The sequence below is a fragment of the Accipiter gentilis genome, chromosome 7 (genome assembly GCF_929443795.1).
Source record: "Accipiter gentilis chromosome 7, bAccGen1.1, whole genome shotgun sequence".
Lineage (NCBI taxonomy): Eukaryota > Metazoa > Chordata > Aves > Accipitriformes > Accipitridae > Astur > Astur gentilis.
In genome coordinates, this window is record NC_064886.1 from 15,668,704 (window position 1) to 15,692,546 (window position 23,843).

At 44.1% G+C, this 23,843-nt stretch overlaps 2 protein-coding genes across 2 annotated transcripts in view; one reads left to right on the forward strand and one right to left on the reverse strand.

Annotated features, from left to right (window-relative positions):
* The window catches only part of SVOP (SV2 related protein), a 263,464-nt gene that overhangs the window by 106,226 nt on the left and 133,395 nt on the right, over positions 1-23,843 (forward strand). The window lies entirely within an intron of this gene.
* On the reverse strand, positions 109-23,613 carry MYO1H (myosin IH). The gene is made up of 31 exons (XM_049806530.1): positions 23,464-23,613; positions 22,206-22,321; positions 21,051-21,249; positions 20,450-20,530; positions 19,830-20,009; positions 18,787-18,885; positions 18,335-18,448; positions 17,862-17,933; positions 17,081-17,200; positions 16,668-16,735; positions 16,223-16,328; positions 15,584-15,664; positions 14,828-14,919; positions 13,334-13,428; positions 13,058-13,104; positions 12,754-12,834; positions 12,173-12,278; positions 11,789-11,906; positions 11,380-11,493; positions 10,329-10,405; positions 9,707-9,775; positions 8,999-9,083; positions 8,243-8,402; positions 7,272-7,355; positions 6,703-6,796; positions 5,758-5,813; positions 5,096-5,231; positions 3,472-3,539; positions 2,963-3,060; positions 1,868-1,967; positions 109-927 (listed from the first exon to the last, which is right to left on the reverse strand). The coding sequence occupies exons 1-31, from the start codon at positions 23,587-23,589 to the stop codon at positions 904-906; spliced, it is 3,066 nt and encodes a 1,021-aa protein (XP_049662487.1). The 5' UTR covers positions 23,590-23,613; the 3' UTR covers positions 109-903.

Consider the following 23,843-nt stretch of genomic DNA (forward strand, 5'->3'; position numbering starts at 1 on the left):
CCATCTTCCACTCCCTTCCCTTGTAGCTGCCCTAATACTCCTCAAGGGAACAGCAGCACCTACCACACTCTGGAGTGAGCAGAGTCTCAGCTCTGTGGGTAGAGATGAAGGTGCTTCACCAGCAGGAGACTGGTTTCTTCTGAACTGGATTGCACCAAGCTAGCACATCCCTCTTTAAGAGGGGGCATTTTGGTAATCTTTTATGGTTTTGCTTCCACTGCACCATGCATAGCTGCTGCACAGAGAGAACCAGGACAGCATTACTCTAAAAATAAAGATCTTCCCCCATGTCAGAGTAGACAAGAAAGCAGCTTACTGATATTTCCAGATGAACAGCTTCATATGCTGATAGCCAACAAAAGTATCAGCACCACCGCTACTGCTACATTTAACCCTCTCTCCACATGCCAAAGGACTAGCTGCTGGTTTTAAAGGCTTTGCCAGTCTGCCCAATAGAAAAGGTGTTTTCAGACCATAGTTCATTGATCTGCACTTGATGCAGTTCTCTTGGTGAGTTGTGACTCAAAGTACAGCTAGAGAAGCCTTTTTGCTTTTATTTTAATCCTTCCCAACTGCTCAGAGCTCTCAGCTCTTACTGACTCGGCACAGACACAGACAGTTTACATGTGGAGCTACAACTTTTGGTTTAAACATTTCCCTGTGACTATGTAGTGAGCATCTGTGCTCACTGGAATGTTACAGCAACATAACAGAATTTATTCAGCCATAGTTGAATAGTTTTAATCTATAAAAAAGAGCCTAAAAGATGCAAGCAAACTTTGAAATCACATAGCAGCCCTATGGGATCACAGATTCCAGGGGACACACGAGTGCTGGTCTCATCCTGCAGGCTCCTTTCTGTTCCTAGCCAAGACAGTGACCAGGAACAGGAACTGTTTCTCATCAAGATTTCGCCGGGGTTGACACCTGGGATGAGAAAAGGAAGAAGTCATTAAATCAAGTACAAATGTTACATCCTTGAGGTGTCCTGCCTGTGGGAAAAGAGGTTGTGTTGTTTCTGTTTCAACTACTGGCATATAAAGACATCTGCCTTCATCTCCGGACTGCAAGGACAGCTAACCAGTGCCCTGAGGATATTACACCTCAGCCTGTAATTCTTCCTTGGAGCTGTCAGCTAACAGTAACGAAACATGCTAAACTCACCCATGAAGCAGCAAAGACCCACATCTTTTCTTGTTCCTCCAGCCACACTTGCCATTTACTGCCTCGCAGCTGTGAGCTGAGGTTTAGCACACCTCCCTGCCTGACCATGAGCAAGGACAGAAGCAAAGCTCCCTTGTTTTTCATAGCTAGTGACAGAGCCAGAATTTGTTCTCATTCTCTCTTCAGTGGCAGTTCTGCCAAGACTGCCACTGGATCAGACAGATCCTTCCTTCTCAGATAACCTGCTTGGATGACAAGAAATGCTGTCCCTCCGTCCCCAACCAATTTCAGAAATAGCTTGGTCAAGGGAGGCAACAAGAGGTGGCAAACTTCACCTGAGTCCTCATTTTGCAGGTGCACCTTGGACTTGGGCTCGGGCTAATTCTCTGAACAACCAAGCCAGGAGAGAGCCTTGCTCCCTCTCCCCATGCTAGCTTGAGAGAGCAAGTAGCAGTGAGAATTTGTGTGCAAGGTGCATAGCTGCAACTCCCAACACAGCAGTGACCATCTGTTATGCATTATCTTGGGTAGGTAAATACTGACTGGGTAGTTACATTGTGCACCTCTGCTCTGTAACAGAAATGAAGTTCTCCTGAACCCACATAAAGGGCCCTTGCTAGAACTTAGCTGTGCTCTCTGCAGGGGTTGGGCATCAAAAGGAGAAAGCACAAGTCATATTCCCAGTGTTTAGATGAGGCCTTACCACTGTTAGTTGCCCATTTTTGGCTTTGAAGACCTGAGGTTCCTGCCCAACCGTAAACACCATTGTCCCTTCCTTCCCAGAGCCAATGCGAAACTGAAGACTGCAAATACAGACAGAATTACTCATTAAATGCTTTCCTCACAATAAGCTTTGCTCTAAGCCCCATTTATTTCTGTTCCCTTGGCAAATCTCGTTAGATTAGAAGATCAGAGCCCTCCAGCTTAGGTAAATTTCCTAAACAATTGCATTATACCACACAACCCAGAAGGGTTTGATGAATGGAGCATGCCAGCCTGGTCCAGGCATTTGAATTTTCTTGGCGCAATTAAGTACTAGAAGATAAGCAGATCTGACCTGGAGAAAAACCACTGAATGCACAGAATCTAATTACAATTGAAATGCAAAGGCCAGAGAGAAAAGCTGGAGCAGAAGTACAGGTTTCATATGCCAGTTTCAATTCATATAGAGATTTGAGAGACAGACTGCATCCACCTGCCATTAGCTTGGTGGCGTGACTGACAAGGTTTCTGTGCTCAGCAATCACATTTCAGGGACTTTTCAATCTTTGAGGGAGAGGAGCATTTATCCTGAAGTGACCCACAGGCTCAGCCCAGCAGGCTTTCCTCAGAGCTGGCGCTAATGAGATCCACTGTGAAACCACTAAACCCACAACCTCACGCCCAGGTCACATCAGCAGAAGCCTGAAAAAAGTGTTTTTAAAGTACAGCCACCTATAAACAAACTTGCGTTTTAGGCGGATGGGTCATGGGCAACTCTTAGAGCAGAGTAGCACACCTAGCAACGTGCAACCACAACCATCATGGAAGCAAGCTTCATTAGCGCGGGGAAAAGATTGTAGTGATTTTTAATATATTTTCTTGTTCCAGTGCATCCCATCTTGTTTCCCCTGGGCCTATGAAAGGAAGCCATGAAAACAACTGTACTACTGCAACAGACCTCATCAGCTGAGGGCACTGTCTGCCGGGGTGGTGTTAATAGTTTTGACCTAAGTAGGTCCAGGCCTAAAAGTTTTTGAAGGACGTTCTTCATAAATTACAGCCTGCACAATACTACCCATTCAACTTCCTTCCTTACCTTCCCTGCACAACTTTAACAAGGTTTTGCTTATTGGCCAACATGCAGAGTTTAGTGACTGTCTCAAAGATATGCTCACACTGAAGTATCACATCTCCCTGGAAACAAAACAAAACAAAAAAAAGGCATAAAGTCAGCTGGCATCGCCCCAGCATGCAAGCCACACAGCAGCTGGGCATTCAGAGAAACTCCTTTCTAATGCTAGAGTCGTGACTGCTGTGCAGAAGAGACTGATAACTACACAGCAATTACAAGTCATGTACAATTTTGGTTCATTGAACATACCTGCCAGGGACCATTTAGGATATATAGCAACTTTGGCTCTAAAGAAAGGAAGGTGAAAGCTTTCATGGTGGGACAGCAAGAATGTAAAGGTCTAGCTGATTACAGAATTAGTAAGCATCAGTAATTGTGTAATCCCAGTATTTCATAGGGAGGTATTACAATTGCCAGCTACAAGACCTTGCTTGAAACCACAAGCTCACAATATCTACATTACAACTTTCTACCTTCTGTTTGTTGTCCTCGGGCACATGAATGACTACAATCCCATCGCTCAGGTTACTGGTGGAAATACCTTAAAAATAAAAAATAAAAAAAATCCAAGAGTTAGAGGAAAAACTACCTAAGACGGTTCCACACCACCATCATCACCTTCCCAGCAGTAGGGTGTTAGTCCCACAGGGGCAGCAACTCTGGCCCAGACATGTTCCCGAAGGAGGGCTTTGTACCTTACTAAGTATATCCTCCTGCTTTGAGCAAAATGCAAAGCTACTACTTCGAAGAATTAATCTAAGTTTTCAAAATACCTTCCGAAGGTCACTTTATCTGTCACCCACTTGTCCGTAACGCATTTCCAACAGGGGTTATTTTAAACACAGCACATTAGTTGTTTGCTCCATACCTCTCCATGCTACCTTTGTTTTGGTAAGGGAGGAGGGAGAAAGTATACATTCTACCCCTGGAATGTAGTTCAGACAATAGCAGGATTAAACAAATATCTACAAAATGGGGTAGGAAAGTGGTGGGGTTTTTTTTTCCTCCCCTCTGTTTCAGCAGAAAGTGATGTCCACCTGCATTTAAGTATTTCAAAGAACTGTGTCCTCTTACTCATAATCTATACTTCAAGGAACTGCATGCTTGTGAGGGTAGGGAGGCTCTACAGAGAGACCTGGACAGGCTGGATTGATGGGCTGAGGCCAATCATATGAAGTTCAACAAGGCCAAGTGCTGGCTCCTGCACTTTGGTCACAGCAACCCCATGCAGCGCTACAAGCTTGGGGAAGAGTGGCTGGAAAGCTGCCCGGCGGAGAAAGACCTGGGCATGCTGGTGGACAGCCGGCTGAATATGAGCCAGCAGTGTGCCCAGGTGGCCAAGAAGGCCAATGGCATCCTGGCCTGTATCAGAAATAGTGTGGCCGGCAGGAGCAGGGAGGTGGTTGTTCCCCTGTACTCAGCACTGGTGAGGCCGCACCTCGAGTCCTGTGTTCAGTTTTGGGCCCCTCACTACAGGAAAGACACTGAGGTGCTGGAGCGTGTCCAGAGAAGGGCAGCAAAGCTGGTGAAGGGTCTGGAGATCAAGTCTTATGAGGAGCGGCTGAGGGAACTGAGGTTGTTTAGCCTGGGGAAAAGGAGGCTGAGGGGAGACCTTATCGCTCTCTGCAACTACCTGCAAGGAGGTTGTAGTGAGGTGGGTGCTGGTCTCTTCTGTCAGGTGGCTGGAGATAGGAGAAGAGGAAATGGCCTCAAGTTGCAGCAAGGGAGATTTAGGTTGGATATTAGGAAATATTTCCTTACTGAGAGGGTTGTCAGATATTGGAATAGGCTGCCCAGGGAAGTGGTTGAGTCACCATCCCTGGAGGTATTCAAAAAGCACGTAGACAGGGTACTCCATAACATGGTTTAGTGGGCATGGATGATGGTTGGACTCGATCTTGAAGGTCTATTTCCAGCCTAAATGATTCTATGATTCCATGCCGACACACAGACCCTTTATCCATCCCCCAGGGAAAAACTGTTCTCAGGTAGATAGTTTCTTCAAACAGCTTTGAAAGGTCAAGGTTCAGCAGTTCATCTTTCCACCCCCAGGGTCACTGGCAGAAAGGGAAGTCCCACACTGACTTCCACCATTACCTTTCAGAGTGGCGTAGTCTATTTTCTGCTTGATCTTGGCCATTTCCACCACATACGCAGAGGACTGGGTCAGAACAAGTAGCCGGTCTCGTGCTTTGAACCCGTTCCTATCATATTTTATCACGGGGGTCACATACTGAAAACAACGAGTTGGTATCAGCATTTCTCACTACCCCAGGGTCCTGCACTGGAAGCAGTTCAGCAAGGAGCAGCACTGCACCGTGGAGCTGCAGATCCCAGCTCACAACAGCTGTGGTCAACCTCTGCTTATAACAATCTAGTTTCTTTATACTTGGAAATTCAGATGACAGAAGCATGCTTTGAAAAAGATGGTTCACCTGTGCCCTCTATGCCATAACCATGGGAAGTACAGTGCAGACACCTGCACTTCTCCTGCCCAAATAGGGTTAACGATGCTTTTTAAGATTTTATTAAAAGGAATCTTAAGTAATTTTTGTCTAGGTGCATTTTGAGACCTGTCTCCAATTTAAAAGCAAGGAAATACTCGCTACACTGCTACCCATCAGTCTGCCCTGCCACATAGGCATGGCTGCAAGACAGCCTCAGGCATCACAGATAGCCCTGTCTGTGTGACAGACCAGTTCCAGGACTCCAACACAGCTGGTCTGAGGGCTGCTGAGCTCCAGCTGTTCTTCCCTTACCTTGATCTTTTCCCCATGGATGAGCTGCAGTACTTTGGGGTTTACATCATTCTCTTCTGAGGAGCAAACCAGAAAGATAAATTGAGTGTAGGTGACAGACAGCCACCACTCCCACCAGCAAAACACCAGAGAGCTGCATTAATTGTCTTCATCCCATTAGTCCTTGTCCCCTTGGTACACTCCCTTCTCAGCTGAGGGTGTTCACTTCCAGCTACTCCTAAACCCATCTCAGTGACCCTTCCTGCCTGACAAGTAATTGGCACTGGGGGTTACTGGCTGTTCTTGGGCCAGTTCTGGTTCAGGCCCTGGCACAGAAGGACTTGTGCCGAGAACCACCCAGAGCGTTCTTTCCCTTCTGCACAGTGGTCCAGCTGAAACTCTCTGGGAGCTTCCAGTAACGACCCCAGCATTTCACCCACACACCACTGCACCCTACCCAGTCTCCCAGATCCCTCACCCTGCCAATGCACTACTAGGGCTTTCTTCTCACGCCTTTTACGTGCTTAAGACAGACTATGTGGATTCCCAAGGTTCACATCTCTCCTTCCCAGCAGCTCCACTCCCTGGGACTGGATCCCCACAGCTGGCGATGCTGCACTGCAACATCTCCACTCAGCCTCCCTGCTCCATCCAGCACAGCGAGAGTGTGTCCTGATCCATCCCAGCCCACAGGGGATTTTGCATGGGTTTAGGGCTCTCTATCCCAAGAAGGATTCCAGGTACCCCCAGTTTGAGAACAAAGCCTGGCAAGATTGATTGCCACATTTAGTGTCACTAGACACGACAGTACAAGGGAATTCAAATGGTAGGGCCCAAACACAGCAGGTCATAATGCCTCTAATCAGATGGGAGTTTCTCTTAGAAACTGAATCTGTTTTCTCAAACAGAACTTTCCTGAGCAAGGAGCACATGGCCAAGTCCTTCAGGGGTCTGTTGTGTACTCACTTAGTCGGGTGTCCATGAAAGGCTGGTTTATGCTCTGCAGGTAGCCCTCCTTCTTCCCTCTGAAAATAGCACTCGCTACCACTTTTTGCTGTAACTGTTACAAGAAGGAACAGCTTTTAACCTCTTAGAGTTTCTCCATCAGTAACATCAGCAGTTATAATGTAGGCACCATTACTGCACAATATCATCCTCTCACTCAAGCAGAATCTACCTGACTCGTGCTGCATTTCTTCTAACATCATTAGGTTATTCCTGTATTACACCAAATAAAGGGGTAGTAGGGACTAATCAGTCCTACAAATTGTTCTTATTTATGGATCTTTTCTAGTTATATGAAGTGCAGTTCTAATGCCATAAGATTAAGACCCACGTGTATGTAGAAGTGCACTGTGGATTGCAAGGCCCACTGAAACAAACACCAGACTCCAGGCTCAGGAATGGTCACTCAGTGAGAGGAGCAGTGATATGTCAGAAGGTGCAGTCTGGTTTTTAGACAGTTCACAAAGAGCAGACATCACATGTATGGAACATGTTTTAACTTGCACACTTGCGTTCCACATATTAGTTACCTGCACTTTCCTCTCAGCAGTAACACCTCGGCAGTATTTCCTTACTAGGCTCCTAATGCAGATTTTCTGTAGCATCTCAGATGTCTACATTCCAAGAAAAGAAAAGAAAAAAAAAAAAAAAGTAGTGAAGTTGTGCAAACAGCTCCCACTGCAGTCCTAACAAATACTTGCCTGGTGCAAGCTGTTTTTAACATCTAGTAACAACTCCATTTGAGCTCCCCCAGCCTAGAGACCAACCTACCAAAGAGCTTTGCTACCAGAGAAGGGTTAATGCCCAGCAGCAGCTGAAGGACACGGAACACCTAGAGCTAGTACAAGCAGCAAACACCACCCACCACCCCCAGACGAGACTGTGGCACTGGCACTGTGCAGGTTGTGTGCCATTAGCATTGCTCTTCACCTTACCTTCCACCTGAGCTTTCTAACTTCCTGGGCCCCCCTCACCCACTGAGGGCAGCCGGCACAGAAGTGATCTGCTCTGGTCCCCAGCCAGGCTACAGGCAGGATCAAAGGGACCATAACAAATGTCAGCAGCTGTTTTTAAATAAGAGTTCTGCTGGAAGCAATTAAAGTTTGTCCAATTCACACACTGAGGCTACCTGTCCTGCCAAAGCCCAAATAAGATGAAAGGCTACAGGTCTATCTGTGCTGCAAGCTTAACACATTCTGGAATTTTATCTAAAATAGGGCTCATGAGTTCACTTTCCTGTCAGTGCATCTTCCTTTCTATTGCTTAAAACAACAGCACAGAGCTCCCTTCTCTCCCTTGGAAACATAAACAGTGCCATTCCTCCCACTCCCATCCTCCCCAAAAACCAGAGGATCTCAGGGTCTTCCAAAGGCTCTGCCATCACACCTGAACAGAGGACAAGCCAGCAGATCACTGCTCTTTTCCTGCACGAAGTATGAACACAAGCAACCACAGAACAGAAGTCATCTTCACCTCTCCCAAAGCCTGCAGCAACCCTCACCTCTTCCAGGATGGAAGGAGGTTGGAGCCAGCTCTTGTCCAAGACGTTTTTTGGAATGTGGTCTCTGAGCTTCATCAAGTAGTTGTACTGCACAAGCTGCACAAATTCCATGTTCTCTGGGCAAAGGGGTTTCTTCCGATTGATGAAGCCATTTATGAATCTACAGAACATATCCAAACCAGAACTTACATGTTACCTTCAGAAATCAATGGAAATGAAAGGCAAGTTGCAGAAGGCACACAACAGGCTAACAGATCATTGATGTTAACTCAGGTACGCTATCACCTGTGTTACAGCAACGGAAATCTTAAGCTTTATAATATTCCAAACATCATCATTTTTTTCTAAGTTTTGTTGACAAAAAATACAGTACTTTGGAGTTAAAAAGGAACATCAGCACTACTTCCAATGCAGTATTTAGAAGCTGGATTTAAGGGAGTGGAGGTGGAGGACAGTATGTGAAGAGAACAGACAGGCACACAATGGATTAGCTTGGAGATCCCTTGTACCCATATAAACTAGCAGAGCAACAGAAACTGGGGCAAGTCAGAAAATTCCTGAAGAGGTGACAGGCATTTCTGATCAACCCCACCTGGCAACTGTCCTCCTAACTACAACAGTAGCTTAGAAATAGGTGTGAAGGAGATGGTTTTGACTCACTCTGTCAGTACTCTGGACTCATTGTCCCCAGACCATCATCAGGTTGTGACCCACCACCCAAAATGCTCCCCACAACCACCACGCAGTGACAGTTACTTCCTGATTATCTGAACTGCCCACGTCCTCTTCTTGGCCTCCTTCCGTGCCAGCGCTCCTCGCCAACAAGCCTCCAGCTTGATAGCTGCAAGAATTAATCAGGTCCTTGTATTGGTATCAGAGGTCCTGTGCCGTACTATCCTTTAAACTCACACAGCAGAAGTTATAACTGGCTCTTTTGCAGCTCTTCCCATCAGCTGATCTTTATAGTAAGAAGCTGAGAACATTTTCTTCTCGGTCGTAACTGGTTGATCCAGCACTACCTGCACTGTAGAGCTCAACATCAAGGCAGTGATGCACTGCACACAGCAAGCAGCTCATCTTAGAAAGCCAGCCTTTGAGCCTGCAGCATAATTTATCAACCTGTCCACTGGGATAAGAGGATTTGTTTTTACCCTGGCAGTTCATGAGCAATTCCCTCAGTATCCCAGAACACCTCCCCATGCACTGCAGAGGGTGCTGCTGCTGCACAGGGCTGCTCCCACAGCCTGGTGACACCAAGAGCTGCACATGGTGGGAGGAGATGAACAGACCTCTGTGAATGCTCTTCATACAGCTGCCACCTGCATCTGACCCCAACACCCACAGCCCTGCAAGTAAAGCCATGAGTGCTATCTGCAGCAACATGGATTCATGACCTCCCAAAGCTACAACTCCTACTAGAAAGCATAGACCCAAGAAGAGAGTCCTCTATTCCAGAGCTCATACCTGCTTCTCTCTTCTTCTTGTACTCTCTCTTTCCAAGGCATCCTTTATATTTGGCCTGTAGTCTTGAAACTGGCAAAAAAAAAAAAAAAAAAAAAGAGACATTGCTCATATCTACAGGATCACAACGTTCAGGAGCTGTGCTCCCAGCCATCAGACACCACGTGCCAGGGCACAGGAGGGTTTGCACTATCACCAAGGAACAAAGGTGCCACTATCACCAACAGGACCAAAAGTCACCTGTGCAGGTAAATGTGCCCTTAGGCAGGCCCATGCATTTATGCATTTCAAGCAGGTACAAACAGGTAACACTAGGATGAGACAGGCGGTATCCCAATCTCAGGGGAAAGGTACCTAGTGCATCTAGACATGGACCAACAGGTACTAGTAGGACTGAGGAACTCTAATGCAGATACGTACCTAGAATTCAAGCTATATAGTCAGTGATTCTCCCCACCCTGGAAAAAGATTACTAAGTTTTCCTTGGACTCTGCAGAGCTACACAGACCAGGGGTCTGAGCTCTCACCATGGTGCATCTGCTGCATGAACCTGGAACCCAGAAACACAGATCACCGAGGCTCCGCTTCTTAGTCTATACGTAGATAAAGGGAACTGGAACCATACCTAACAGGTGCTTTCTGAATTCAAATGCGTCTTCAGTAGCAAACAGAGTCTTTGGGAACCGAATGAATATTTTGGTTCTGAAAAAGAGACCGTGAACAGCTTATTCACCATCGTTTCAGCTGCCCTAAACAGGCTCAGAGTCCTCCAACTAGCTGTAATGCTGACAAGTTACATCTCCTTCCATAACCACTCTTCATTTGTGCAGCTGGCACATCCTGAAAGGGTGCAAAGGACTTGGTAAAGGGTGGCAGGGAAAGGGAAGGAAGCAAAATAACAGTTACTGCACAAGGTCCCAGGTGCCCTGGAAGGTGCAGTGTGGAGACCTCTGCCTTTACATGACTTGTAATTCTCAGTGCTGGGATCCCTGCAAATTTCCCAGGAGCTGTGGAGTTCAGGATAAGCAGCTGAACCCAGTGAAAACAGGTTTCCTTGTCTTAGCTACTACCCTAGACTTTAATTCATGGATTCTGATAGCCACAGGTTGAAGGTGACATTAGAGAGCCCTGCCTTGTCCCATGCCTTGTCTTTAGCAAGGAGGACAAGGTTGTGGTTCAGGACTGGTTGCAAAAGGCAGTTAAGAAAAGAACCCAAGCCCAAGACAGGCAAGTTGCCTCTGGCTGCCCAAGCATGTAGGGAGACCTGGAGCTGAAGCAAGTCAGCCCATCTGCCCTAACCCAGAGATGGAAGAAACTCAGCTGGATTCAAGCTTCCATGGGAACAGGAAGCTAAAAAATAAAGAGGAAATTTATGCATCTGGGATTTTTACCTGTCTCCTTGCTCCTGTGCATTGTATACCTTTGGGGTGAGGTTACTTTGGCCTGTTTTACAAAAGTCACTAATCAGAAGTCGTCAGATTTGCAAACCCAGGTCTGCCCAGTTCACATGGTCAAGCAAGAGCCAAACTAAAGGGCTCTGTTCCCACCACTACATCTTGCAGCTCTCTGGGAAGGGCCACATTGTGGCTTGCAGTCACAGACAAGACAGAGGATCAAACATGGCAAGCACCATGCAGCTGAGCAGCAGAGCTCACAGCCAGAGAAAGAAAATTTACCTTCCTAATTTGTATTCCTCAGGCTTGTAACCAATATGCTTGATGAGCCTCTCCACACCCTCAGCTGCTGGCCCATGCCAATGGGGCCAGGTAGCTGGACAGAGGGATTTATACCTGAAAAATCAGCAAGACATCAACACAAGAGACTTGATATTTGAGGAACCCCTTCCTGAAACTCTCCCCCCCCCCCCCCAAATTCCTACTGCTTTATTCAAGGTAGAAAGTGCCAAAGCAGATCAAAATTGATACAGACAAGAGACACAAACAAAGGTTATCTTTGATGCGAAGAGTGTCTGCTGACACCTCCACATCTCCTGTCACTGGGACTTGACATTTAAACAAACCTTGCTCTGCAGCCCTCGTGGGAGGGCAAGTTTACCTGGCTAGAGGGAAAAACAGTTCCACTTACCTTTGCAGGAAGAGTTCATACTTCCGCCGATAGGCGAAGCCAGCTCGTCTCACCCGCAAGTGCTCCATCAGGCCCAGGTATTTCACCTGATGTCGGATCAGATAATCGTCAAACTTCCCTGTGGTAAGAACACACATTCACTGTCTGCAGGAGCTCCTCTCTTGTCCTTGTATTGGGACAAATAAGGAAGGAATCAAATCCAATTATCCAAGGTGATGACTTTGCTGCCAGCTTAACTAAGGTTTTCATATTTATATATATATATATACACACACACACAGATCATATATACAGCATATATATATATGCTGTACCTAGGTACAAGCTAAAGTCTCCCTCACTTCATTCCTTTCTCTCAACTGTGTCTTCAGCCCAATGCCTTACCAGGCTCCTTGTTCTCATTTGGTTTAATGCATCGGACATAAGAAGGCTCCTTGGACATCAGGATTTCTATAAGGCTCATCAGACTGTTTTTGAACTGGGTTGCAACCTAAGATGACATTGAAAGAACTTTTAGTTTTGGAACTCATCACTGCAATAATCAAAATCAACCCATTCCCTGCACCCATCTTAAAATTTTAAGTAAAAGGCTGACATACGCATTAGTACCACAAAGTTTTTGAAGCATAGTCAATCACAAGTTACCCAGAGTGTTTAGCTGGAACATTTGAATTCCTGCCATACAGCTGGACACGCAAGGTAGCCCTTCGGAAACTAACTACTGTTGGATGCTAGGCACGGGGCTCATTTTAAAAGGATACATTAATAATAACATTAAGATATGTCACTTTGCTAGCTGCTGTCTCAGCAACATCACTGTTCAGCTACCAGGAAGCTAGCAGGAACATAACACCAGCAAAAAAAAATAATCCACTGAATTCAGGGCTAAGGACTGGATCAGTGGTTAAATCAAGTCTTGGGAAGTTGAGTTTATGTTCAAAGTTAAGACTAAAGATGAAACTTACAGTCTCTGGTCTCCTCCTGTTGTCTAGCTCTGACAGTAAAAAGCAGTCTCTAATGATGCCATTTTTAGAGTTGCACAGCACCTGAAACAGGGTAAGTGAAAAGCTGCCTTATTTAGCAGGTGTGCTATTCCTACTGTGATGCTTCTAAGCCCGAGCAGCACAGCTGTAAGGATGAGCATGGAGGTGCCTAAAGAACATTGCTAAGGAGAAATATATGTTCTTGTTTGCTACAGAGATTAAATACATCTTCCGCAAACCATCTCCGCTTCAAGCAAGGTAACTTAAGACCCTTTTTTGTTCTTACCTCTTTCAGGTTTCTGTACAGGAGATCATTATTCTTCTCCAGAAATCCTGAAGACAAAAAAACCCCACTTAATTCTTTTTGAAGGCTACACACTTTAACACAAAATCTGGAAATTTATATCCTCAAGATTCACACTGCATTCATGGTTAAGACATTCAAGTAACAGTACCTTCAGAGGGCAAATATTTTATAAATCATCTTTGCATCAAGTTGTTATCTATTGCATTGGCTTAAAAGCTCAGGTAACTTCTAGACTGGCACTTTGTTCACACTCACCAACAGCACAATAAGTGACTTCTCCCGCGTAGTGAAGGAGGCGGAAATCTACCCAGTCAATGGATTTCCGTGTTTTCTGGTCTGCAAGTTTGCGACTGCAGGGAAAAAAACAAAAAAGAAACAAAACCGAACCAAAACAAAAAAAACAACCACAAAAAAAGAGAAAAAGCAGCAAAGAGACTTCCTCAGCTTGTAGAAAGTCACCTGCACAAAAAGCAGCTGTAGGAGAGCTGGGAGTCTAATGTCTGTTCTATCAACATGGCTCTGCCTATACAGTTATGGCCCATAATCAAATCATCATCGATCTGTCCATTCTGAACAGCTAACAGAAAAATTCAGTGCTGAAGAATGGAAGTAAGCTACCATAAACTCAAAATATCTGTGACCTACCCATTGCCATTTGTCAACGATCACCCTTTCCAGAAGTATTAAAATTTCATTTAAATACATTCTCATTGCCGACATGAGAAAAAGATCACCAGCTTCCTCAGTTTCAAAGTAAAAAACAAGGGGGTAGGGTTGAGACATTTTGCCTTAGCACAAGAACCCAAATACAAAGGAGGAATCAAAATTTTCAAGAATAGCAGGAACATTTTAGAAAGCAAGGACTCCTGGGGGGAGGGAGAAGAGAAAAAAAGAGCAACTTAACAGTTTAAGTTTCAGCTTTGTAAGCAGTCACTAACAGCAGACTTGTGTGTCACAACAGCACATTGGTACATCAAAATTTCCTTCAAGAGTATCGCCAAGTACAGATTCCATTTAAGTAGCTCTAGCACTCCTATTTAAAGCTTTTAATCAGGCAGAACAGTATTAAGGTGCATTGTGGTGACAAGGAAGTTGGCTACAAATTTTCCACTTGGCTGCAACTAACTTCAAAGATGTAGAAACAGTGACAATTCAGCAGCATGACTCTGAATTGATGATTTGTCAAACCCCTTCAGTAGGCTTCTGCTGGGAAGTGCCAGAACAGCCCAGCGCCAACGTGTTCATCTGCCATCAAAACTGAATCCGAAAATACAACAAATCGAGTATTAACCAAAATGCCACCCATCTGGGAGATCCGAGTAGGAGCATGTTTCTTTCCTCTTCGTACTCAAAGCTCACACATATCAAGATGGACTTAAATAATTATGTACCCCTCACGGACTAGGGCATTGGGGTCCTCTTCTTCAGCTTTCCCCGGAGTCAATGTGGTCCAAAGCCATCTAACCATCACGTACTAAAATCAGGGGTCAAAGCCATCTAATCTTTACTCCCTAATTTTAGCGTGGAATGAAACCAGACTCAAAGATCAGCAACACACTAGTAAAGACACAGGAATCTCCCCCACCCCTCCCAAATACCCCAGGTCACACTCTACCAGCGTTAGACAGTGGATGGGTTGTTTGATTTTCTTTGGTACAAAGCAAATGTTGTCCCCTCCCCAATACTCTGTTATGGGTAAGAGACAGGAAGAGTTTCCTCTGTGATAGGATACAGAGCATAAATGCATACGTCACGAAGTGGGCATGATCTCCTACTTTCTCTTCCAGCTTTTCCAAGAAGCTCAAATCAGTCGCTTCACCAGGTCGTAAGCATTCTTCATCCTGGAACAGCAGACACCAGATCAAACACTGCTCTGAACAGACTACTCCCTCTTAGCTAACGTTTAGTACAACTTTGTTATGCAAAACCAAAGGGCTTGGTTACAATCTCGGATGAGTTCTATTTTATACAAGCAATTTCCTAGTTAAATTGGGCTTTGTTTACTGTCAAGATAAATCAAGTTAAGTAAAATCTGGCTTTTTCTTCCAAATTTGGCAATGCCTTGCATCATTCTTTACTATTTGTAGTTCATTTAAACAAAAGCAGCAAGAGAAGCACTCCTGGTGTTCTGCAGGCTCCCTAACAGTACTCAGAAGAAGCCTGCGTCCCATCCCTGTTGCTGACTATAGCCAGCCAGGTTGCTGCAGGTACTTTTCTTCTATGTCTCGGTGTCTCCAGGCAAAAAAATGGAGAGAATGGCCTAGGTCTGCCTTGTCAAGCACTCAGAGTTGCTGTGGAAGCAGCATACCTCCTTTAAAACCCACAGCTCTCTAGCAAGGAGATCCTCTACTTTAATCTTCTGGGTCTTTGTTTACAAGGTCTGTCTGTTTACATTTGGAATAATGCAGACCCATCACATACTTAGAGGAAAAAATACAATTATGGACCATTGCAGTAGGGCAGAGGCAGGCATTTTAATTTAAGAAGCATAAACTCTGTTCTTACCAGAATGGAGATTATTCCTTTATGCTTCTGCTCAACCAGGTCGCAGATGATCTTGTTATTAAAATACGGAATTGGTTCCCACTGGAAATAAGAGGGAAAAGAAAAAAGAAGAAAAGTTTTAGAGGAAGCTCTTTTCCTTGCAGTTTTTAAGTTCTTTGGAGCCAGGCTCCAATCCCAGTAAAGATCAATGTAGGAAATTAGGACCAGCCAAGCTGCTGGGTAAAGAGTGACAGCACAGTAATCTATCACCCCACACTACAGTCTTCCTGCTTTCAGCAGCCCAGAACATCCTCTTCTGTATATTAATGCACTCCATTGTCCAGTGTCTGCACTGTTGGAGCTCCTCTGCTCTACAAGGTCATTGTCACTGCTGACCTCCTGAGTTTTGGGGAATGTCCTACTCCTTTCTTAGATGATGTAAATTAAGTCTAGGCTAAATTACACTGCAAGAAGTGTTACAGAATGAGGCCCATGGCTATCTTATACTTTGCATGTGAGCAACTCAAACTAAAAAAAAAAAAAAAAAAAAACAAACAAAAAAAAAGAGAAAAAGACAGGATGCCTTCTTCATTGATAATCAAAAGCATTCAGTGTAATGGCAGTTAAAAGAAAAAAGGGAGGGGGAAAATAATAAGTTACCTCTATTCCTTCCAGTTCATATTCCTCCTGCTCTGCTTTCAAGGTCATCTCAATCAACAGCTGCTGGAGCTTCTCATTGCAGTAATTAATGCAGAACTGCTCAAAGCTTCAGAGTGATTAAATGAGCATAGTGTTTGTTTATTTCATGGACAGTTTTACTTCTCCCACCACTACCTACTGCTTTCAAGCCAAACCACCCACTTCTATACAGATCCAACCCATACATTCCTCCCATACTCTTGCACCAATGGCTCAAACCCAGGCAGGCAGTCCAAGCTAAAGCTTTCACCAGGGCGTTGAACTAACCCACTGCACTCAGATTTTGCAGTCACCGGTAGCTTGCTTTGCTGGGATAAGGCTACACTCAAGAAGCCACGTAGGACTTCAGCACGCGTCCCCACCAGCACGAGGACATATTACCCCAAGCCTCAGGAACTGCTTTTACCTGTTTGTGTCCAGCACTTCAAAGCCATAGATATCCAGCAGGCCGATAACTGTTTTCCGAGTTGAATCCTATAAAGACACCATTGCTCTCTAATTGTTGCTTCAGCTGATGCTTCTTCCCTGCATGTTTCACATTGTTTCTTTCACCTAAATTTTAAACTCTCTTTGAGAGCTTTGTGTTGCATGCTAAGGCACTAGTCACTTTAAAGCAGGTAATGAACTGCTAAAACTATTTAACACACCACCTTCCACACCTAACTCAACAGTTTTCCAAGTCAGTGCCATGGGATGCCTCTACGCCAATTATCAAGCATCCAAGAAATTTGGTGATGAGTGCTGTAGGGCCTTACTGGAGAAACTCTAAGTGTGTTAGGAGCACTCAGTGTCTAGGAGGACACTAGAAAAGAAACCAACCTTGTTGGCTAGAGAGCCATTAATTTTGTTGACTAGCCAAGTGAAAGTTCGTCCATAAATCGCCTTTGCTACTGCATCTCGAGCGTAGAATGCCAGATCCACATTCAATGGGCTTAGCACCTAAAAATAAAGATATGCCAGGGATGATAAATACCACAGATGATCAGAGCAAAGTTCTACAAAGCCAGTTCACACTTGTGGCTTGGAGAACCAGCCATGTTGTTGTATACCACAGCACAGTGCTCAGCCTATCTGAACTGTAGCTGCCTACAGCTCTATTTACCATCAGTGTTACTTCACTCTGGTGCATGGCCACAAGCCAGCAGGACTGTGATACCTTGTTTTGGAGAGTACTAATTTAGACAAGTGGGGAGGAGTATTCCAACTTCCTTTTAGTTTTATTTTATTAAACTTGGTACAAAATGCTCAAAGAACAGTTTTTTCCCAGTGCTTTTCTCTGTTTATGCAGCCCAGTTTCCCAGGCAGCACTCCAGGGACTAAACAAAAGGAAATTGTTTGAGCCAAACACGGGGCTGCCTGCAAGTCCCCGTTCCTAGCTTTTTCATACTTACTACCTTGTTCAGCAGTAGAACTCTAATACTGGGAATATGTTTTTATTTAACATCTTGGGCTAAAAGAGGAAGGTGATACAGAGGAGGAGAGGGACAGCCAGAATGATCTGGTTTTACTGTAACACTGCTAAGAACAGAGCTCCTCATCCATTATGACCACAGCTGGGGTGGCTCCCAGCTGCCTGGGGTAACACAGGACTAGTTGATACCTCTTCAGATCTGGCTTCGATTTTCCGATGGGTGAGAGCTTCCTGCAGAATGGACAAGTGCACACCCAGTAGCTGCAGAGAAAGAAATACTTGCACTCAGAGTATGGCCAGGAGGAGACTGCTTAAATAAGCAGTATCGTGTGATCAGTAGGGCATAACCCCCAGTCCATTCCCATTCATTTCAGGGGGATGTCAGCCTTGGTAGATCTCAGGTATACTCATCTTTGGGCAACAATAAGCAAGGAAGTTTCAGAGAGATGCTGACACTCATCCAAGCATGCTGTTACTCTGCTGTAGAAAAAAGGGGCCCTACAATTTGCAATAATTTATAGCAAGAGCTAGGTATTTATATAGCAGTCCTCCTGCTTTTGGGAAGAGATTTTTTTTTTTTTCTTTAAGAGGAAAACACAGCAAGGTTATGGCTTTCTTCATAGCACTTGCAATACTGACACTATCTGGGAAGAGCGAGATACCTTCGAAATCCATTTGATCTGTGTGCCATCACGAATGATGGCATGTCCATTGCTATCTTCTTCAAACTGAATATTCCCAAGGTGCAGGACACTAGCGACAATTCCAAAGAGATGCTAATAACAAGAGATATAGCATTAGAAAAAAGGTTCCCACAGCTCAATGGGATGGTACTAATCTTTCCTACACATGCCAATAAACAGAATATTAGCTGGGCTGAAGGAGGAGAGTCAGACAACCTGCTTCAGAGATATGCTACCACCAGTCACCATCATGCTGTACCAAGATATAGCTCTTCACCCACCCACTCCCTCAAACCCCCCAAAATGATGTCCTATTCCATCCTTGACACCTCTCCCAAGCAAGACTTCTTCCATCACTTTTAAATAAGGAGTATGCTGCTGTCTTTCCTTAAACTCCCTTTGGTAGGCTCAGTCCCTTTTAACATGCATACCTCTATATCTTTTTCAGTAAAGTCAATGATAGAAAAAGCTTTGCGGACTATTTTCCAGTCATTCTTGTCATTAATAGAAAACACTTTGGCACATCGACCCTATACAGTCAAAGAAAGATGAATTAGTACAATTAATTGGCAAAGCAATTTTATTATCAGCAACAAACATAGCATACTAGTGGGCATACTGCTTTCATTTCCAGTTCCTTCAACCTGTATAGATGCAGCCTGCAACTAGCTAGCAAGTTTATTTCACTCCTGCTAATCCTGGAAGTGGCTCATGTGATCAGATCTTTCAGATTATACTTAAAGCTTCAGATAACTTAAAGCATTGAGCTTGGATAGTGATTACCATGAAATGGCTAAGTCTTGTGAAGAGCTTGAGCTTACAGCCATCTTCCATTTTTATGCTAATAATATCTTCTGCCCAAGTACTCTTCACTACCAAGGAAAAAAGGAAACAGAGCATTAACACGAAGTGAGCTGTATCCTGCATAACCATACCCATGGACGTCTATAATATGAGGTCCATAAATCCCAAGAAACTCATTTTATACCAGGTTCTGACACAGGAGCCTCAGAAGAGATGCCTTCATACAAAGTGTAACTTGCAGACAGTACTCTGCAGAATACAGAGCATGGGGAATTCACCAGGATTCTTACTAATTGTGTAAGTGACTTTAAAACTCTGATGGCTTTGCTGTCACTGGGCCACATTGCCCAAAAGCTTGTTTCTGCCCCTACAACTATTATCAGCTGATTCAATAAGAGATATTATCCCTTATAAGCCACTTGTCACATGCATCTTTAGTCCAGCACAGCTAGAACAGTTCCTGCTACAAAAGCACCCAGCGTAGAACAGTATAAGACAGCCTCAGGGCAAATACATTTGCAGCCACCCTGCCTGCGAGTTTTGCTATAACGTGATTCACAGCAGGTTCTCTTAGCAGCTCAGCAGCACACTTGTAAGTGAGGAAAGCTGCATTTGTAATCCCTACAGTTTGAGATGTAAGACACAGAGAGCGGGACAAGTTCTCACCGACCTGGATGAGATATGCATACTTTTGGGGGTTGCGCTCCAGCCCAAGCCAGCAAAGAAGATCCTTGTCTCCACCCTCTAATAACTGGTAGAAAATATGGAAATTCCTTTCTCCATGATTTTGGTGGACAACTCTGGATTTCTCAATGAGGTAACTGAGGATGTGCCCTCCCACTGGCTCTCCCTGGCAGAACAAAGCAGTCAGATCAACACCAACAGTTACAAATAACATCATTGTGATGGCTGTTCCTCCACACCTAGGAACAAGGAGCAGTGTCAGGAGAAGCATGTTACTGCTGTTACTTATCTGCCATCTTGTGTTTAAGAGTTAGTATCCAACTACAGTACAAGCTGTATCTAAAGAGTTTGCTGTCCTTCTAGCATAACTTGTGCTTTACAACAAACTTTATTAGCTTTCTGAGCACTGGCAGCATTGCCAGTAATATCCTATATAAGCTTTCAGGATGTATAACTAGTCACTTTACTAGCAAAATGCAACGCCTGTAAAAACAGGGTCAGAAATTTGCAGTGTAAGTCTTAATAAATCCTATGCTGCCTGGTCAGGGTCCAGGAGGTTCACTGATACAGCTTGTTTTAATAGCAGTCCATTAAGTTTGTTCTCACCTTAAAATCAAATTGGATATCCATGTATTTCCCAAATCTACTAGAGTTGTCATTACGCAGAGTTTTTGCATTTCCAAAAGCCTATGAGTAAAAAGATAAATTAAGTCACCTTTTATCTTACTGAGAACGTGACCACCAGCTAGGACAAAGTTCCAGTAACAAAGATTTGCGACATCAGCTGAGTCCTACTACTGAATTTAGTGGGATTAAAGAAATACAAACTAATGTATTTTCCTAGCTGTAATGTAGAATTCAGCTGAACAAATTATCACTCTTTCTTGTACAACCTGTAACTGAAGCCACAAGGAACTGTTGTACAGTGTACAGTTTCCTTGTACTCCCAGATTTCAGCTATCCTCCACTATAAAACCCAAGTTTAAATTTCTAAACATTGAGTGATATTAAATCCCAAGCATTCTTTCAGAGGTTGTGCTGTCAAGAAGTTGAATGTGTTTTATTATTTATGTTATGTATGCAGGCGTGAAGTCATGTAAAACAGGAGGCCATTCCTGGATGCAGATGTGTAGATTTGCATGAAAGTGTTGTGTAGTGAGGCCATCTATGCCAACTCTGGCATTTTGCACCTTTATTTAGTTTTTACCTCCAGAACAGGATTGGAAAGTAGCAGACGATCACGAACAATCTGCAGCTGCTCTGTAGTTGGACAGGTTACCGCATAATACTGCAAGATCTTCTTGGATGCTTCTGTCTTCCCAGCTCCGCTCTCCCCAGAGATGAGGATGAAATGGTTGTTGTACTCACTGCACATCACCCGGTAGGCATTGTCAGCTATGGCATATCTGAACAAGGATCACAAGAAGTATTCCAAGAAGAAGCATCCATTAGAAATGGCAATGGGAGGCAGAGTATCAAAGGTTTTTCAGAAGTACTTTCTCCTCATCTAACAATACAAGTATTAGACATGATGGGAAAGCACAGCTCGAAACATGAGACTGAGTCGAGGTCTCGTAGTAAAAACCCAGTCTGTATTTGAGGGACAGATAGGGCTTGATCTTTTTCCCAACTGTTGCTGTAGGATTTATATAAGCTGCATGTATTCCTGGTGAATACAGTTTATACGCAGCAGGGACTCCCTCTTCCAAAGCAGAGGAGCCAGTTTTGATTCCAGTAAAGGGAAGATCTAGGCTTGTGCTGATAGAGACAAAGATAACCAATAGTGGAGCTTTCACCAATTTGCCACTTCAGGAAGGAAAAGAAAAAAGAAAAAAGAAAAACCTACTCAGCAAACCACCCAACAACTTCCAACCATCAAAAAAATTTCAGCTCAGAGTTCAGAAGTTTGGATTTCTTCCCGTCCTGGGAAGTCCAAGTGGAGGCTGTGCATGAACACTGTGCTAGTCCTGTGGTTGCCTGCACTGACATGGGGCCTCAAAGGACAAGGAAAGATGGCCAGAGTGTTTTGGGCAATGGAAGGAAAAAGATGTTGACTTGCACATGGACACAGTCAGGCAGTGGTTAGACCATATGTAATGAGGAAGACACATTGAGCACTAGTCTGGACAGTTATCTTCAAGATAACCCTTCTCCTGCAGTTTCTCCAACATCACTTCTGCAATCCTTTTGTTCCCCTTTTATTCTCAGTCAGCTAGAAGACATCCTTACCTATAGGAAGATAAGAATATCAGCATTCACTGGACCTAGTGACTGCAGATACACATCCTTGTTGCTACTACAGAGCATTACAGAAAAAACCCAGTTTATTGACATAAACTGAAGTCCTAAGAGTTCTACTTACAGATGTGGTGGCAGTTCAAAAAAGTTTACCCCTCGATAAAGCTGCATCTGCGTCACTGTGTAGATATCCAGCTCTTTGTAAGGGTTGACAGATACAAGAAGAGTACCAATATATGTCTGCAGTGAGAAAAGAATGCAAACAGGTAGGAAACCTGTTCCATCACTACAGTGACAGATCCCAAAAGAGGAGTCAAGTACATCAGGACATTATTCAAGAACAACTGGAAAAGATGGTACAGAAATTGTTGGGGGGGGTGTGTGTGTGTGTGTGGGGTGGGGAACAACACAAAAACACCCTCCACAGGCATCGCTATTTCAAAGTTAATACCAACTTCTTCCAAAACTACCCAGTTAAGAGTTGAACAAAGACAGCAAGCTTAAAACCTTACATTTCATGTACAAAGTCTTAATATCTCAAGACGCTCATGGGATTTTTTTTTTTCCTACTTCAAGTTAACATAATAATGCATTTACTATCCCAGCTCTGTTTCACAAAAATCTCTGGAAATGACCAATAATTAATGCTGTGAAGGAAAGCCACGTAGGTTGTCTATTCCACAGATAACTGATCAATAGAAAAAAAATCCTTCTTGACTGTGAAAGGTGATCAAATAACACATTTCAGGACACATTACATTCTCCCTTATTTGTATACATTTTCAGAACATCAAAATGCCTTGTTCTACCTTCTTTTCTTTCCATTAGTGTTATACAAATATCAGTCCTCATTTGACAAAGGACATGTTTAGATACTACTTGCCACTGCTGTAAGCCAATGTATAACCTCAAGGCAGCTGAGAAAATGGACATGGCTGTGAAGTCATCTTAGCTTGCACCACAAAGTACTCAGCACTTCTCAGTCAAGTGAAATACCATGTTCAGCACTGCCTGGCCTTCAAAGATAGCAAGGGAATAGGAAAGTGAAACACTTTGGATCTTTGTAAGGCAACTCTGAGCAGGCTGAGACTATTATTTTCATCAGCTAAAGCAGACAGACTACTACTGGGTGATCACTCTGCTGGGTACTACTAACATTTAACAAGGTTTGCCTCAGAGCACAATGAAACCAAAACTGGGAGAGTATTCTCTGTATTGATAGTGCCTCCTGCCCCTGCAGTTTTAGCTTGCATCCCATCTAGATGGGCAACAATTTTTTAATTTTTTATATATATATATATATATATATACACACACACACGCCACACTTAAAGACATTTCATCTGCCATAGGCTACATGAATCCACATGACCAGCACTTACATAGATGAGGTTCTCTTGGTATCTCTTGCGAAGATTGTTCAGGAAAGCAGTCTCACTGGTATGGGAGTCCAGGAGAACAAAGTCCTGCACTCCAACTCTGTCCCGGGCTATCAGAGCCCCTTCCATGTTTGCATCGGTGTTATCTTCCACTTCCTTCTACAACACAAAGGTTGTATGAAACAGATTTAGGAGACACCAATTAGAGGCCCTAAGGGTCAGCAAGTCCTTCCCCATACCCCAGCACCAAATCAACCTTGCATGGGTAATGCCAGGAGATTATTATCCAAGCTGCTACTGACACCTTCCCCAAAGATGGCAATTTCATACCAGGTGAGTTTGCCATCCAACTGCTTTACAGTCAAGATGTCTGAGACTCACTA

Bases quoted from the DNA above. Each gene is read 5' to 3' on its own strand.
- MYO1H (XM_049806530.1), bottom strand. From the start codon at position 23,589: ATGGAAGGGGCTCTGATAGCCCGGGACAGAGTTGGAGTGCAGGACTTT. The intron at 21,250-22,205 runs GTAAGTAGAACT...ATCCTTGTTCAG, and splicing joins TTTGAACTGCCACCACATCT to ATATGCCATAGCTGACAATG. The intron at 13,105-13,333 runs GTGAGTGTGAAC...TTTTGTCTTCAG, and splicing joins AGTCACTTATTGTGCTGTTG to GATTTCTGGAGAAGAATAAT.